The 17183-nt window shown below is 51.7% G+C and overlaps 1 protein-coding gene across 5 annotated transcripts; it reads right to left on the bottom strand.

The window, feature by feature from the left end:
- Positions 1-2776: 2776 nt before the first annotated feature.
- Positions 2777-15424, bottom strand: Fhl3 (four and a half LIM domains 3). 5 transcript variants are annotated; one of them, XM_006502766.4, is made up of 6 exons: positions 15318-15421; positions 5599-5775; positions 5330-5504; positions 3965-4134; positions 3658-3871; positions 2777-3572 (listed from the first exon to the last, which is right to left on the bottom strand). In XM_006502766.4, exons 1-6 carry the CDS (start codon positions 15336-15338, stop codon positions 3418-3420), a joined length of 912 nt encoding a protein of 303 aa, XP_006502829.1. In that variant the 5' UTR covers positions 15339-15421; the 3' UTR covers positions 2777-3417. The 5 variants fall into 5 exon arrangements, 4 of the variants coding, with proteins under 4 accessions (XP_006502829.1, NP_034343.2, XP_006502831.1 ...); NM_010213.3 differs by lacking the exon at positions 15318-15421 and adding an exon at positions 10537-10689; XM_006502768.4 differs by lacking the exon at positions 15318-15421 and adding an exon at positions 7457-7991.
- Positions 15425-17183: the final 1759 nt, after the last annotated feature.

Here is a 17183-nt window from a genome sequence, read left to right as displayed (position 1 = left end):
GAGGAAATATTGGGATGAAGGGGAAAATGAGAGCGTGATTGCTTGTGGTAAGAGACTCAGAATGTGCAGAAGGGAGCCTTCCTGGGGTGGCAAGAGTTGGGAGAGTTGAGCAATTTTGCACTTAAAATGAATGACGTGGCTATATGTAAATTGTAAACTCAATAAGTCTCCTATTTAAAAAGGATTGGGGGCCTGGAGAGATTGAGAACACTGGTCACTCATCCAGGGGGAAGTTGTTCTGTTCCTACCAACTGTAAAGCAGCTAACAACTCTCTGTAAGATTCCAGTCCTGATGCCCTCTTCTGGCCTCTATGAGTACTTCATGCATGTTGTGCGCATCTGTACAAGCAGGCAAAATACCTATACGTATAAAATAAAAATAAATAAATCAGCCGGCAAAGGCCAGGGCTAAGTGAGACCCTTAAAAAAAGAAAAAAGACTGGACTTCCTAGTGCCCACTCAGTAAGCTGGGCATCCTTGCACAATCCTGTAACCCTGGCTCCAGAGCTGGCAGACAGGAAGGTGACTGGGGCTTGCTGGTTTCTAGTCTAGCTAAGAAAACACAAGCTCCAGGAGAGATACCGCCTCATAGGAATAGGTGGAGAGAAAGGACAACTGGTGCCCTGATTTCTGAGTTCGAGGCCAGCCTGGTCTACAAAGTGAGTTCCAGGACAGCCAGGGCTATACAGAGAAACCCTGTCTTGAAAAACAAACAAACAAAAAAAACCCAGCATCTTTTCTTTTTCTTTCCTATACATGCACTTTTTTCCTTGTTTTTTTTCTCCTTTTCTGTAGCCAAAGAGGATCCTGCAATCCTGCCTCTGCCACACCCCAAGTGCCGGGATTATAGGCATGTGCCAAGCAGGTGTAACTATATTAGTTTTTCTGAAAACCTGTTTATTTTGAGATAAACGAACCCCTTTCTCTGAGGTGAGCAGGAGACCTAAGCCATGCTATCATCCCTCAGCCTCGGGTCCGAAGCCTCCCTTCCAGCTAGCTGCTACCCTGTGCGCGCTCCCTGCACAGGGCTTCCCAATCAATCAGTCCCCAAGCCCCACCTCTTCCCTCCAGGCTGCTACGCGTTTCGTGATCTCCTGGCGCGAAGTCCGAGTGTTCTGATCAGCCTGCTCATTTTACCCTGCTAATCCATTATTCACACACAGCCAGAATGATCTTTCTCACACTGACCCTCCAGTGCCCCCGCTTCCACATTTCCAAGGACTGCTGGGCAGCCGGGTGAGGTCTGTTTAAATTGGCGGCTGACTTTTGACCACCCGGCTCTGCCTGCCTGCCGTTTTAGTAGCTTGGCACTTCCTCCGTCAGGAACTACGTGTTCTTCCCCAAACCAGCCTATGTTTTTAGGTCTCTGGGCCTTTCCCCAGTTATTTTTGAGGCTTAGACTGTTCCGCCTCAACAAGTGCTTTATTGAACTTGTAGCAAAAGTGGGGGTGCAGGAAGCTGGGAAGGCAAGTGCCTAAGAGGCAGGTCCTTGGTCAGTGGGGGACAGAAAATGTAAACCTACAATGTGCTAAAAATGTAAACCTACAACTGTTATAAGCACGCATGTTGGGTATTGACAAAAATGTGCTGACGTGTTGGACAGCTGATTGAGATGATCCTGATGTAGGGGGCTTGCTGTCATCTTCCCATCTTGAGTTCAACCCCTCCCCAGCCCCCCACCCCCATAGTGAAGACTCCCATAAGTTGTCCTCAGACCTCTACTGTGGCATGGCAGACAAGGCCAGCCAACACACACACACACACACACACACACACACACACACACACACACACGTGCTCGACACCTTTGGTTTTTTGTTTGTTTTCTGAGCTTACTGGTTGATTCACACCTGTCAGCCTACCTTTCTGGAGGCTGAGGCAGGAGGATCAGCCTGGACCATACAATTAGACCCTACTCCTCACCCAGCCAAGGCCAAAGGCTGTCTGTCAGTATCTGGATCTTCAAGTGATTGTCATTACGATCTTGGGCAGATGACTCCAGGAGTCTACACCTCTGAGAAGGCCGGCCCAAGGTTAGGGAGGGTTTCTGGAGGTTCTACACTTTCACTGTTTCCTCTTGACGGGCCCCCTTTCTCCCTCCACCCCTGCGTCTCCGCCTCCAGAGACTGCCTCAGCCACCCAGGCGCATACCTGCCGCCTCAGTTCAACCGCAGAGCCAGCGGCCAGGCTAGGGCGTCCAGCAGGGGAGTGCTCCGCCCCATCGCCCCACTTCAGGGGACAGCCCTCCGGCTCACTCCCGCCCCCGCCAGTGAATCACGAGAGGCGGGGCCATGACCCATTCATGCTGGGAATCGGATCCAGATGTTCTCCCGGCGCGTGCAGCTGCTTCCTTGCCTTTTTTGGCAAAAAAACGTGCGGCCGCGAGCGGATCCTGAGCCGCCCCCACTAATCCTTGGGAAGAGGGGGGAAGGGGTGAGGGTCTGGGCCCAACTGGGTATCAGAACTCGGTGCTTGTACGTCGGGTTGAGGCAGGGCTGGTGGGGGTGGGGGAAGATGTGTACCAGACCTAGAAACCCACTGCCTCTCGGCTCTGTCTGGCACCTCTCCCAATCCCTCCCTTGCTCACAGAGGAAAAAGTCCTCCGCCAGCAGTGGGGAGGTTGGCCAAGCTCAAGAGGGACCCGCGTGGCTGCCAGAGGGGATCCTCTTCCTGGGGAGAATCCCCACCCCACGGCCCGCCCACTAGGAGGTTTCAAAAGCCTGACTCAGCCACGCAACCTTCCTTCATCCTCTCGACAAATACACGGGGCCCGTGCTCCCCTCACACTGCTTTATTGCAATCTCTGGAAACAGGGCGAGCAACCTTCCTGCTTCCTGTTGCAGGGCAACATGGAGCTGAAATAACATGGTACTCAGAGGCTGGACAGCACCCTGTACCTTACAACCCTCTAACCAGGGAGCCCCTAATCTGCTATACATACAGCTGCAGCTCAGAGAGAGCAGTGGGATGGGGGTGAGGTCAAACCGGGTGTACAATCTATTTTTGAAGACTTCTTAGGCACCTGCAGAAAAACTAAAAAAAAAAAAAAAAAAAAAAAAAAAAAAAAAAAAAATCTACCCTAGAAGTCTTGACTTAAAGAGGCCTAGGCCTCAGAGTTCAGGTTTGGAGGGCTGGGGTGTCAGAGCCTTGATGTGGGGAACATTTCTGGAATCCAGACTTGGAGAAAGGCTTAAGTCATGGGTGTTCCACAACAGCCCAGATTTGGGGGCCTGGGTCGGGGAGTACCACTGGGGTGTGTTAAAATTGGGTGACTGAATCCTGAAGTCCCAATGAGTGGGGAGCGGGGGTTGGGGGAGGGCCCGTTCTAGGGAGGGGTTGGGCCCCAGAAGTGGTTCAGAAAAGGCGCCAAAGTCTTGAACTCTTGGTTTGGGAAAGAGGAGAGTCAGGATCCTCCACTCAGGGGCCTGCTTGGCTGCAGCCCTGGCATAGAACTTGATCTCCGTCTGGTACAAAGCCTTGGCCCACCAGGGAGGTGGAGCAGCGGGCACAGGAAAAGCAGCTGTGGTGCCAATGTCGGTCTTCGAAGGACACATACTTGCCTCCACCGAGTCCTGGAGGAAGGCTGGAGGTTAGCTCTGCAGGTCTGGGGGCCACTGCTGCCCCTTAACCTCACCCGTGTTACATCCGAACTCTTACCTGCGCCCTCGCCGCCGCCGCTCCCACCTGTGATGGGGCGCTTGCAGCTGCTGCACTTGGGTGCAAAGAGTTCTCCAAAGCAGGCCACACAGTAAGGATCATCATCCCGAGATGTGAACTGCTGCCCTGCAAGGGGCGTCTTGCACCCAGTGCAGACCAGGCACTCTCGGTGCCAGGGCTGATCACGATATGTCACTCCACCCTGGGTCAGCGTCTGTGGGGACATCATCCATCAGCAGGGGCAGGGCGGGGTGAGGACTCCCACCCACAACAGGTCTTACCCTGAATTCCCAGGCCCAGCCCCAACCTTGCTGCAGCGGGCACACCGAGGAGCAAATTTGTTCTCATAGCAAGGCACGCAGTAGTGGGCACCCTTGTCAGGCACGAAGGAGCGGGAGCCCAGCGGCTGCTCACAGCCACTGCACAGAAAGCAGTGTTCATGCCACGTCTGGCCTCCATACTCCAGCTTCCGGGACCCTGTGGGGAACAGGAATCCCACTTAGACTCTGGCCCAAACTCGAGAGGGCCACTCTGCCAAGTAGAGTTGTAGCCATGGACACCAAGCAAGACTACTACCATGAGCCGGGCAGTGGTGGCGCATGCCTTTAATCCCAGCACTCTGGAGGCAAAGGCAAGCGGATTTCTGAGTTCGAGGCCAGCCTGGTCTACAGAGTGAGCTCCAGGACAGCCAGGGCTCCCTGTCTCAAAAAACCAAACCAAAATACATACATACACACTTACTACTACCATGTATGTTACATACGCCAACCTCTCCCCTCAAACTTGCAAGATGGTACAGCACATGCTAAGCACACATGTTAAAACTCCATGTCTTTGACACTACTATTTTTTTTTTTTTTTTTTCCGAGACAGGGTTTCTCTGTATAGCTCTGGCTGTCCTGGAACTCACTCTATAGACCAGGCTGGTCTTGAACTCTGACAATACTATCTTAACATATGCCAAGCCTCTGTGTTGTTCCAGTACATGTTAAATAAGCCATTAAGTACCAGAACTACCAGTATAACACTCACGCAAGATCCCACTAACCAGGCAACCGCCTACACAAAGCCTAATGCCCTGGGTATGACATGTTCAGTACACACTAAGCCTTTGCATATTCTAGGTCTATCATTCTACACATGCTAAATCCCCACATGCATTAAGGTCACCATACATTTGAAGCCTATAGTTTAATCTCTGCCCCCAAAATGTCAATGCGGCAAGCCGGAGAATCTCAGTACACCAAACATGTGGGTCTACACACACACACACACACACACACACACACACACACACACACACACGCTAACGCCCATGTGTAGCAAGCATGCCAACCGCTATGCATCTGTTGAGTCCTTATGTGTTCACTAGGCCTACTGGTCCGATACACCAGCCGCTATGCATCTGTTGAGTCCTTATGTGTTCACTAGGCCTACTGGTCCAATACACCTTTGGTACTTGCCAAGCTTTCCTATGTAGAGCTGAGTGTGCCAATCCCTGTGGTGCCTTAAGCTCTCAAGAGCACACATGCACAACAGTTCCACACACGTTCCAGGAACATACAGCGTGTGGAGGTCTCTACCCACATCAACCCCGCCCCCCCCCCCCATGCATGCATGAGACAGGCAGACGAAAAGACCTGACTCAGCAATTCCCAAGCCCGGGACGTACCAGGCATGACAGTCTCCCCGCAGGCAGAACACTGGGACGAGAAGGCTGTGCAGTAACACTCATTACACAGAAGCTCACTGTCCTGACAGGTGAAGGGCTCATCGGCAAGGGAGCGCTGGCATCGGCAGCAGCGGAAGCAGCCCTCGTGGAAGTGGCGGTCCTCATAGAACAGTTCCTTCGGGGAGACAGCACCCAGGCTGGTGGATTTATCTTTGGCCCTCTCCCACCAGCCTTCACCTACTCTCTCACCCGTTTGGTCCGGTCCTTACCCTTGAATCATGCCCAATGAGCTGCTGGCACTCAGCACAGGTGTTGGCGAAGGTGTTGTCATAGCACGGAACGCAGTAGGGGCCACTGTCTGTCTGGATGTATTTGCGGCCGTACAAGGACTCGTTGCATTTTGCACAGTCAAATGCCTCGCTCATGGTGGCGGTGCCCAGTGAGCCCTGTGAGGAAGATGGGCAGAGTTCACTTAGAAGGACTGCAGCACAGCTCTGGATAAAACCTCTTTGCATTAAAAAAAAAGGGGGGGGCATAGAAGATGCCAGGTCAGAGCATGTGGCGATGGGGAAGCGGAACTGCTCTGGGGACCCTAGAGTAGTCGGCAGTAGGCTCCATGTATGCTCGAATCTTCCATGTTTATTTTTATATTTGACTGTGAGGATAGGAAGAGGTCAGGAAAAAAACCAGGAAGCAGAAGTTGTTTTCTTATCTAGGCCCTGGCTGATCTGGGGGGAGGGGGCTTTTCCTGGGTCAGTGACTCATTTCCTGCCCTAGCCTAAGGTTTGCTTCAATTCTCTGGACTGTCCCTAGGGTGCCAAAGGCCAGGACAGAGGCCACCAACCCTACTGCATATAGACAGCATTCTCACCTCCTGCCTCCCAGGATAGGAGTCATAGGAGTTTAGATTAGGGGATATTTATCTAGACTTCCGATCTGGGGAGTTTTATGTGGAATGAGCTGTGTTCTGTGTGCTCCCCCCCCCCAACTTGCTACCGATGCAGGAAATAGTGGAGTGCTAGAGAGATGCTTGTCTGATGAATGGCGCTCGCTCCTCGTGCGAGAAGTCGGGCCTCCCCTCCCAGGAGAATCAGCCAAGCAGCAAGAACTTGCAAGGCTCAGCTTCGGTTCAGGCAGGAAGGAAACCCTGCAAGCTGGAGACAGCCAAACTTCCCCAGCTGGACCCTCATCCTCATCCCTACCACCTCTGCTGTGTCTCTGGTCACACCAACCCCGGGCAGTCTTGGCTGTGACAGCTGCTGCAGCTGTGGCAGCAGGAGGGCCAGATGTCAGCTTTTTGCCAGCCAGAGGGAGAAAAAAGGGAAAAAACTGAGATGCCCTGGGGGGTGGGGGGGAGAGGCAGAAGGCAAGAGGAGACACATGGACAGGGCAGTGTCCCCTGCCCACCTCCTGCCAGGTGCCTTTGCAAGCTCTGCAAAGCCCCCTAAATCTGGACAGGCAGCCTCTGCCCACCTTCCCTGATTTCTCAGAGTTTGAGGTCAGAGTAGTGAAAGCTGAGAAGGCAGGAGCCCCAGGAGCCCCAGTGGGGTCCCTTCTTAAGGGGGAGTAAGACAAGGGGAGTCCTGAGCACTGTCGCTGCAGACTCCCAGCCCCCCACCAAACCTCAGACACTTTCCATTTTCTCAGGAACAAAGCATGCTTGTGGGATGAGGTCACCAACACTGCCGCCTCTGGAACAGGAGCAAGAAGAATGGGGGGGCAGTGAAATGGGGTTCCCAGTCTCTTGTGCTGGCCAATTCCAGTCTCCCCCGGCCCCAAAGTCAGAGTTCTCCAGCTCCACCCTACTCCACTTTGAAGCAAGCTCTCAAAGGGCTGGGTAGTGAAGAAGATCCCCGCAGGGCCCACAGGGTGGGGATGCTGTCCTTGTCGCACAGGAGGCTGGAGGAAGTTAAAAGGGGTGGGGGGGATGCACAGAGGAACCTACCATCCCCCTTCTCCATGGCTGCCCTGGCTTAAGATGAAGGAAAGGCAACACACACTACACACACACATACACACACACACATACCCGCTCAGCAAATACAGGAAGTTCTCACCAAACACCTTGGTCTGCCTTAGAGTTCAGACTTCAGGCAGCAACAGATGTCCCAAACCTGAAGGGCTCACCTCTTTGTGGCTTATGAGTTTGAACTTTCCCTTCAACAAGGAGGGAGAACACCTGGTTCACACCCAAAGCAGGACATAAGGCGACCAAAGTGGGAGTCTTCAAAGTGGAGAGTCCTCAGGTAGCGGTCATGCTGAAGGGTGGAGAGAGCCCCTCCTTCTCTCTCCCCTGTCATTCAGGTCCTGGTTTCCTCTGGCCCAGCATCTGAGGACTGCCTGGGCTGTTAGCCACTGGACAACAGACAGCAACACAGGTGGCCTGTGGCCATGTGTCCACTTGTGAGCCCTTCCTTCCGGGCTTGGCTAGCAGGAGCGGCAGCAGCTACCTTCCCAGGCCCAGGCTGGCCCTGGATCCACCCCCTCAGAGCCAGTCACCACAATGAGATGAGGCACCCCAAATAGGGTATGGGTGTGTCTTCTGCTTCCTCCCAGAATCTCCCAGTCCCTATGTCTCTAATGAGGACAGAGTGAAGGGCACCAAGGCCCACTTGTCTCCTATCTCCTCCCAACCCCCCTTCCCCCCACAATGCCTGGCAAGGCTGGGGGACTAAAAGGGTGAGCTAGGAGACAGTTTGTATTCCTGGGAGCAGGTGGGGGGTGGGGGAGTGAGGGGGCTGGAGGGGTGGGGAGGTGAAGGGGTAGAGGAGTGGGGGGGTAGGAGGGTGTGGTTTAGAGAAGACAGTGGCTCTTCCAAATGACCCCAATCTGCTATTTCCACGAACACACATTATCTCCATACCTGACTTAAGTAAGACAGACAGACAGACAGACAGACAGACAGACACACACACACACACACACACACACACACACACACACACACACACACACAGGGCTGGAGAGATGGCTCAGCAGCTAAGAGCACTGACTGCTCTTCCAGAGGTCCTGAGTTCAAATCCCAGCAACCACATGGTGGCTCACAATCGCCCGTAATGAAATCTGATGCCCTCTTCTGGTGTGTCTGAAGTCAGCTACAGTGTACTTAAGATATAATAAATAAATATTAAAAAAAAAAAGACACACACACACACACACACACACAGAGTGAACTTCTCAGAGCTGAGTGGCAGGATATCTTTCTGTATGGTGTCCAGTGGATAACAGCTTGCTTGAGTCACAAAAAATACACCTGACTTGAAATCCTGTGACCTTGGGTATACAGTTTTCATTCCCTGAGAGTATAGGTGCAACCAGTTAAATGAGATACTATTACTACCTCCCTCTCCTAGGACAGCTGTCAAGCTAAAATGTGATAATCCCCATGACAGCTTCTGTAATAAGTCTGTAGTAAACGCTAATCACTGTAAGTAAACGCTAGTCACTTGTATTTTTACAACAAGCCCCTCAACTCCTACTGGAGCCAAACAGTGGTAGTCTCAGGTAGGCCCGAAGCAAGAGTTAACCTGGGATGTGACCTTGGGAGTCTTAGTGAAGTCTGAGGGAACCACTGGTACACATCGTAAGCTCTAGCCCAGCCAGTGGGATACCAGGGTGGGGTGGGGGGGACTTTAAAGACCTTAGAGATGGTTAGTTCCCAGGAGCACATACTTGCTAGATTCCTTGTCATCTACAAAATACACACCCCACGACCACTGCATCTCAGCTTACGAAAAGGAAGGACAGAGTATAGGTCCCCTTTAGAGCTCAGTACAAGATACCAGGGGCAGGCTAGGGGCATGGCCAAGGCTGTTCAGCAATTGGAGCAGAAGTGTCCTATCCATCAGAGGGGAACTCTGCCTAGAAATGCTTTGGTAGTGGTGGAAGGGGCAGTCATCCTTTGGGGGGGAGGGAGGGCGAACAGGAGATACACTAGAGCTGGCTGTCTTCCCCGGCTGCCAGCCTGCCATTGGAAGACACCCAGAAGTCTTTCCAATTACCCATGCCAACTGCTCAACCCTTTAGTATATCCCCCTTCCCCGCCTCCCGCAACCCCCCCCCCCCGCCCATCCCAAGTCCAGGAGGACCCTGGCCAGACCCCACAGCTGTAACTCAGAGAAGACCCCTCCCCCTTGACAAGAGACTTAGGGGAGAAATTAGAGCCCCCCCCCAACCAGGCACCAATCCCAAACTCTCCACTGCCCCTCTTCCCCACAGGGCCTGGAAGTCAAAGCAGTTTAGGGCGAAGGGAGCAGATCCTGCAGCTGCTCCGAGAACAGGAGAGGGACATTTCATTCACCCCAGAGTCCCCTAGGGCTGAAGCAGAGCGTCCAAGATTTGAGTTTAAAAATAAGTTGGCGCTGTCTTAGTGGCTGTGTGTGTATGGGGCTCTCTCTCTCTCTTCAGCTCAGCTTTACAGCCTCAGGTCCTCTGCCTCCTGGGGGATGGGCTGGCTAAGAGTCAATTTCCCCCTAGCCTTGCCTCCACCCTTTCAAGCCTGGGGCAGCTGTCAGTGAACACACTAGGTGTCTCTCCTCAGCGAACTCTAGCCTCCACTCCGTACCTCTCAGTACCCTTGAGCTTAGTCAGTACCCGTCTTTGTGTTTGGGTGAAGGTGTTCCTGTATCTCTGGAGCTGTGTCCCAGTAGGGCCTCCACTCTGGGGATCTCTATCCCTGTTCATATCCAAGTCTTGGTCTCTCTCGACGTCTCTATGTCTCTGACCTGAGAGTCTCTTTAGGCCTCCGGGAGGCAGATTTAGCGCTAGTCTAACAAGCTCCAGCCTCGGGGCCCTCCAAGGCCCTGGGAAGGGTGCTAGCAATGAGTTCCCTGGGGCCATACATTTGCTTCTTAAAATGCTCCCCAGAACCCGGGTCCCCGCCGTGCCTCGAGAAGTTCATCCGGCCATTCTCTGCCCTCGTTGGAGTGGTCCCGGTAGCCTCCTGGGGCGCGCGTCCTTGTCTGTTCTACCAGGCTCCCTAAGAGCCTCAGTTTCTCCAACCCTGCTGATCTCTGTAGCTTTTCTAGTTCAAACTTGGTCCCCACCCCTTGCAACTCTGGCGGTCCCCGCCCGGCCGGGAGGCGCGGAGCGGTGGGGTCCGTGCAGGCGCGTGGGGTCCCGAATTCGGGATGCCCCAGCAGAAGACAGGGGTGAGGGGCCCAGAGAGCGACCCTGGTCCGAGCGCAGCTGGGGCGGGGGACTCTCACCTCGAAGCGGGCGCGGGAGCTGGGCGCGCGCGGCGTGGGTGGGGCGGGAGCCGATCGCCCGGCGGCTCCTACCTGTGGGCCAGGCGGAGGGGGGCCGAGAGAGCAGCGGCGAGGTAGCCGGCTGCGACTGACTGTGTGGGCGAGTGGGCGCGCGGCCCTAAGCCTCCGAGGAAGTGCTCGGGCCCGCCCCGCCCGGACCCCGCCCCCGGGCCCCCAACCCGCCCGCAAGGGCCAGACCCCGCCCCCTCCTGCCTGCGGCGAGCCCAGCCCAGTCGAACCTGGTGCTCTGACCTCCTCGACCACTCCTTGCTCGCCCCCTGCAGCTTAACCCGCCTCCTGCGCCCTTCGGACCCCGGGGGACGGCTGGAAGCGATCTCAGGCCAGGGGTGCAGAGCTCCTAGGACTAGCTAGAGTCCATCTGGAGACCAGACCTCCCTTCCTCTTTTCCCTCTAGCTCATCCCCAGATGTTACACTAAACCTTAGCTTGGGAAGGAGGCCTTAATCCAGCCGGCTGGAGGCGTGGTTTTGATTCTGCCTTACCAGCGGAGATCAAGGTTTTTTTTTTTTTTCTAGAAACTTGGGCTAAAGAGAGCGAGCCTTTATCCTCCTCAATTTCAAAGGGCTTTATTCTATAAGCGACTGGCGAAAGCACAGGCAACAACCTCCCCATCCTCAACTGTGCCCTGGCACTGAGGTTTCTATAGTGCCCAGGAATAGTTTTGACCTTTGAGGCTCAGGGAGACCCTAATCCTCGGCCTCCCTGGCTTTGGGTTTCTCGAGAGGGTGTGTGAACAGTGCGAGTGGTTGGTGCAGGCAGGGGTGGTTAAGAAGGGAGGGAACTTGTGCAGTTTTTGATCCTCCAGCTTCTACCCTATTCCGGGAAGGGAGGACTAGTGTCTGCCAGGGACACGAGGCCCATCCAGGTCCTTGAGGCCACCCCCCTTGGGATCCTCAGGCTTGTCACTAGGAATAAATAGCCTTGATCTGGAGGGCGGGGTGGGGGTGGGGGAGCTCTGTTGTGCTGTTTGCAAAACAAGAGACAACAAACTAACCCTGGTAATAACCTTTGCGTCTCGGGGATGATTCAGATGTCCAGAGAGGCCCCCCCTAATTCAAGGCTGCATCCAGCCTTGCTAGCATTTTGGGGATTAAGACCCTTCAAGGCTGGTGTGGCGCCTTCCCTTCTGTATCAGGGGTCTGGTTGCTAGGTCCTAAGACAGCCTCTAGGCCAGGTTTTCTTTCAGAGTTAAAGGATTGCTTAAATGTTGTTGATTCTTAAATTGCAAATGCCACGAGGGCAGAGGTTGGGTCGGTTTTTTTTTTTTTTTTTTTTCACTACTGCATTCCCAGTATCTACTCCAGTGTTTGACCTGCAGTAAATGAGGGATGAATGTCACACACTGCTTTCATTTGGACCCCCTGCCACTCCCTGCCAGGCACCTACTATCAGACAGTCTGAGGGTGAGCCCTTCCTCTGGGACTTGTCTCCCAGGTCTAGGGAGCTCTATGTACAGGAATGCAGGAAACACTATCATTCCTGGTTGGAGTAGACAGCGAGAGGGGTCTGTCTGTCCTGACCTGAAGTGGGGACAATGGTGGGAAACTGTACTGTCTAGTTTTGTGTCAACTTGACACAATCTAGAGGTGTTTGTTTGTTTGTAAGGAGGAAACCTCAATTGAGAAATGCTTCCATAAGATCAGGATGTAAGAAAGCCTGTAGGGCATTTTTCTAATTAGTGATTGATGGAGGAAGAGCCAGCCCAGTGCCATGGTGGGTGGTGCCATCCCTGGGCTGGTGGTCCTGGATACCATAAGAAAGCAGACTGAGCAAGCCATGAGGAGCAAGCCAGTAAGCAGCACCCCTCCATGGTCTCCACATCAACTCCTGCCTCAAGGTCCCTGCCCTGTTTGTGTTCTTGTCCTGACATCCTTCAGTGATGCACTATGATGAAGTAGAAGTCAGATAAACCGCTTCCTCTTCAGCTTGCTTTTTGGTCATGGTTTCTTCCCGGCGATAGAAACTATAACTAGGGCAGAGCCTTCAGGAAAGGAAGAGTTGTTAGTGAGCAGTAAAGGTGCTTCATCTTGGGGTCTTTCTTCTTTTTTTTATGACTTGAAGTGCTATTGAAGGCCTTTACCAAGAGCCAAAACTCTGAGCTTCCAGTTTGCACCATTCCCTAAATACTTCACATATATAAACTCATGTAATTATCCAATAAACACATACATATATATATGGTGTATATCTGGGTGGTTTGTGTGTATGTGGGCTCACATGTGCATGCTAGTGCTAGTGTACCTGTGTGCTTGTGTCAGAGGACAACCCTCTGGAGTCAGTTCTCTTTAAAAATGCAATAGGGGTGTGGGGGCTAGAGAGATGGCTTGGTGCATGAGCCTGCTTGCTGTTAGCTTTCTAACACCATGACCAAAAGCAAGTTAGAGAGCCAAGGGCTTATTTCAGCTTACAATTCCACATTGCAGCGGCTCAAGGGAAGTCAGGGCAGGAGCCTGGGCAAAATCCATGGTGGAACATGCTACTTACTGGCTTGTTTCTTATGAGTTCTCAGCCTGTTGTTGTTGTTTGTTGTTATTTGTTGTTGTTTTATAGCACTCACGACCACCAGCCCAGGGGTGGCACCACCCACAGTGAGCAGGGCCCTTCCACATCAACCAACCATCAAAAAATTGTACCATAGGCTTTCCTACATGCCAATCTGGTGGGGGCATTTTCTTAATTGATCTTCCTTCTTCCAAAATTGCTTTAGTTTGTGTCAGGCTGACCTAAAAAGTAGCCAGTGTGTAGCTCCTCCCAGAAGAGCTGAGCTCAGTTCCCAGCAGATAGATCTGGCCCCTCACAGTGCTTGTGACTCCAGCTTCAAGGAATCTGATGCCCTCTTCTGGCCTCCTCAGACAGGAACACAGGTGACATTTACTCACATAAAGACAAACATAAATAAAACACATAAATAAAAATACAATAAATTCTTTAAAAGTGGGGTGTGTGTGTGTGTGTGTGTGTATGTGAATGGATACACAAGTAGGAAATCAGGGGTGTTACTTGTGGGAATGAGTTCTTTCTTCTTACCATGCAGTCCCTGGGGATAGTCAGGCTTGGTGGCGAGTGCTTGTGCCCACTGAGGCATCTTGCTGGCCCTGGAGTCAGCCAAGGGCTTTTACCCACTGAGCTGTCTCACCAGCCTTAAATACACATTTCTAATCTTCTTCTCAAAGGTGAGAAAAATGGTACTTGACTCAGCCATACGGATACTAAATTGGAGTGATACAGAGATTAACACAGTCCCTGTGCAGGGATGACTTGCAAATTCATAAAATATTCTGTATTTTAAAAATAGTTTTTTTTTTTTTTTTTTTTTGGTTTTTCGAGACAGGGTTTCTCTGTATAGCCCTGGCTGTCCTGGAACTCACTTTGTAGACCAGGCTGGCCTCGAACTCAGAAATCCACCTGCCTCTGCCTCCCAAGTGCTGGGATTAAAGGCGTGCGCCACCACGCCCGGCCCTAAAAATAGTTTTTATGATTTATTTTTAGTTTATGTACATTGGAGTTCTGCCTGTGTTTATGTCTGTGTGAGGGGGGTCAGATCCACCGGAACTGATGTTTCAGACAGTTGTGAGCTGCCACATGGGTGCTGGGAATTGAACTGCAGTCCTTTGGAAGAGCAGCCAGTACTCTTAACCACTGAGCCATCTCTCCAGCCCCTTTAAATAAAATGTTATTGTATAATTATCTATTCCATTAAAATCATGTAGCCTGCAACAACAAACAAATAAACAAACAAACATGGGAAAATGGAGGTTGGCTCTGTGGTGGCCTGCACCTTTAATCCTAGCACTCAAGAAGCACAGGTAGGTAGATCTCTGTGAGCTACATAAGTGAGGCCCTGTAGAGAAAGAGGGAATAGGGAGAGGGAGAGGGATGGGGAAGGGGAACACAAGTATATTAAGTAAGTCAAGAATGTCAAAGTTGCCAGGCACGGTGGCACACGCCTTTAATCCCAGCACCCGGGAGGCAGAGGCAGGCGGATTTCTGAGTTCGAGGCCAGCCTGGTCTACAAAGTGAGTTCCAGGACAGCCAGAGCTATACAGAGAAACAACCCTGTCTCGAAAAACCAAACCCAAAAAAAAAAAAAAAAGAAAAAGAAAAGAAAAGAAAAAGAAAAAAAAGAAAAAGAAAAAAAAAGAATGTCAAAGTCAGGATTGAAACTCAGGCTGTCAGACGTCAAAGCTTCCATGCCAAAGGTGATGCTACCCATCACCTGGGCAGTCTGTGACCTCTGGAAGGCAGCCTCTCCCTCCAAGGATACTGTAGTTGGGGGACTGGGTAAGACCAGGCACTAAGTCTTCAGTAGGCGGGAACCCTCCCCCCTTCCCTTTCATGGTCAAGTGCTAAGGTTCTGTTGTTAGGATTTAAAGTCTAAAGGTCAGAGAAAGTTAGGAGATCTGTGGCCTTGGCCAGCCTGGGGGAGGGAGACCCAGGGCATGGAGGCTGTGCCCTTTCTCCACTCCATTTCCAGTGGGCTCACATTTCCCTGCTCACTCTTTTTCCATTGGCCCAGAAAGACGTGCCCCAGGGAGTTCAGGGATCAGCCTCATGGACTCTCCGTTCCTGTTCCCCATCTGTCTTCTCCGCCCTCTTGAGAAACAGGTGTGTCTGAGCCGGAGTTGGAAGCCCAGTGCTTGGAGACCGACCGGCTTCAATGAAGGGGGAGGGGGCGATGCTGGTTCCCTCCCATCCAGGAGCTCCCGACGCACACTTCCCTACCTCAAACTCAAGAAGCCCCATCTCAGTCGGTCTTCTTACTTTGCAAGAGTTTTCAAAGGACTGCGCTGGGTCTCTTCTGCCAAGCGGCTCATGGCTTCCTCTGGGTGCTGAATCATTCTCTGGTGCCTGCAACCACAAGACCTCCTTCCTCCTAGTGAGAAAATACCCTTTCTTCCCCGGCTTTATTGCTCACTCTTAACGTTGCAATGTGCAGAGCCCTCGCAAGCCTCGAGCTTAGTAAATACTCTCTTTCAAATCTCTAGAAACGTTCTTTGTGCTCTCAAGCCCACGAGGGTGTAACAGAGGGAAAAAATGAGTGACAGGCGGAGCATGGCAGGGAAGCAGAGAGCGCACATGGCTAAAAGCTGTGTGTGTCCCGTGTGTGGTCGTTATCACCCATTTTTTTAGTCTTGAAAAAAAAAAACATACGAACTGGTTTACAAAGATGTTTACGATGTGGCCCTAATGCCAAGCTAATAGGTGGTAGTTGTACAATGCCAATCTAGGGTTATCTCTAGAGTCCCCCACCTCCAGGGTACAACGATGGCTTCCCCAGATGCAGCTGGTCACTAATACTTCTTCAGGGGACAAGGCAGGAGTGGATACAGCTACCATCCGGTCATTCTATCAGATAGCTAAGCTTCTTGAGATGTGGCTAGGAAGGTAGTACCAGACTAGATGATGAAGTAGCTTGTTTCCAAGGATGACAAACCAAACAGAGTTTTCCCTCACACATGTGGACCTAACTGGGCAAAAAAAGATCAAGTGTAGAGGCAGGAAAGAGACTTTTTGTACTGTGACCTTTTTCATATCCACTTGTCCCCTGGACTCTCTGAAGAGGGCTTCCATGTGTTCTTCAGTAGGAGAGACTTTACCAGGGTCAGGTAAAATGGATGCAATTAAAGAGTCTGGAAGCCTGTGTCGTGGTACATGTCTTTAATCCCAGCACTTGGCAAGTGGATGTCTGTGAATTCGAGGCCAGCCTGGTCTACATTGTGACTTCTAGGACAGCTAGGACTACATTGTGACATCCTGTCTCAATAAAACAAAAACAACAAGGAGCTGGCTGAAGATTAGTCTCCCATAGTGGAAAAGATTCCAAATGCCAACAGATGAAAACATACGGGGGTGGGGTGGGGGTGGGGGTGGAGGGTGGCAGGCATGGGGGGGGGGAGAGCACAAACAAACCCAAACATTGCTGTGATGCTTGGCTGGGTCCAACTCTCTCTTGTGCTACTTAAAGGTAGCTTTAGTGGTGACAAAAATAACAGGATGGCTGGGCACACTGTCACACACTTGTAATCCCAGCTCTTTGCAGACGCAAGAGATCACTGTGAATCTGAGGCCAGCTTGATCTATGAGTGTCAGTGCAGCCAGGCCTACATAGCTAGACACTGCCTCAAAACATCAAACCTAATCAGACTAAGTCAACCCCAATAAAACAAACTAACAAAACAAAACAAAACAAAAACAGAAACAAATCAATTTTATTGTGAACCTGCTAACAAGTAAACCCAACATTAAGCACTGAAAACATATGTCTTTTAAACCTCAAAATCCTGAGGGTATAGTATTATTTTATTATTTTACAACTAGATGTGGATACCAAGCCTCAGCAAAACTAACTTTCCTTGGTTAAGAGCAGAGCTGGCACCAGAACACTCCCTCCACAGTTCGCGGCTCTCTATCCATCACATTAACTACCTTATGTTAAGTCGGCCAGCTAGACGCACAACTTTGATGGCTGTGAAGGACTCGGAACTTTATTGCTATTAGATGATTCTTTTCTACTCTGCTTATAGATACAGTTCTGCCACTCAGAGCCCTTGATACTCCTATGAGCAAGACCAGTCTGCTATTATTATG

The sequence above is a fragment of the Mus musculus genome, chromosome 4 (genome assembly GCF_000001635.26).
Source record: "Mus musculus strain C57BL/6J chromosome 4, GRCm38.p6 C57BL/6J".
NCBI classification, from domain to species: Eukaryota; Metazoa; Chordata; class Mammalia; order Rodentia; family Muridae; genus Mus; species Mus musculus.
The sequence above is the reverse complement of the archived record's forward strand: the minus strand, read 5'-3'. Positions and strand labels throughout refer to the sequence as shown.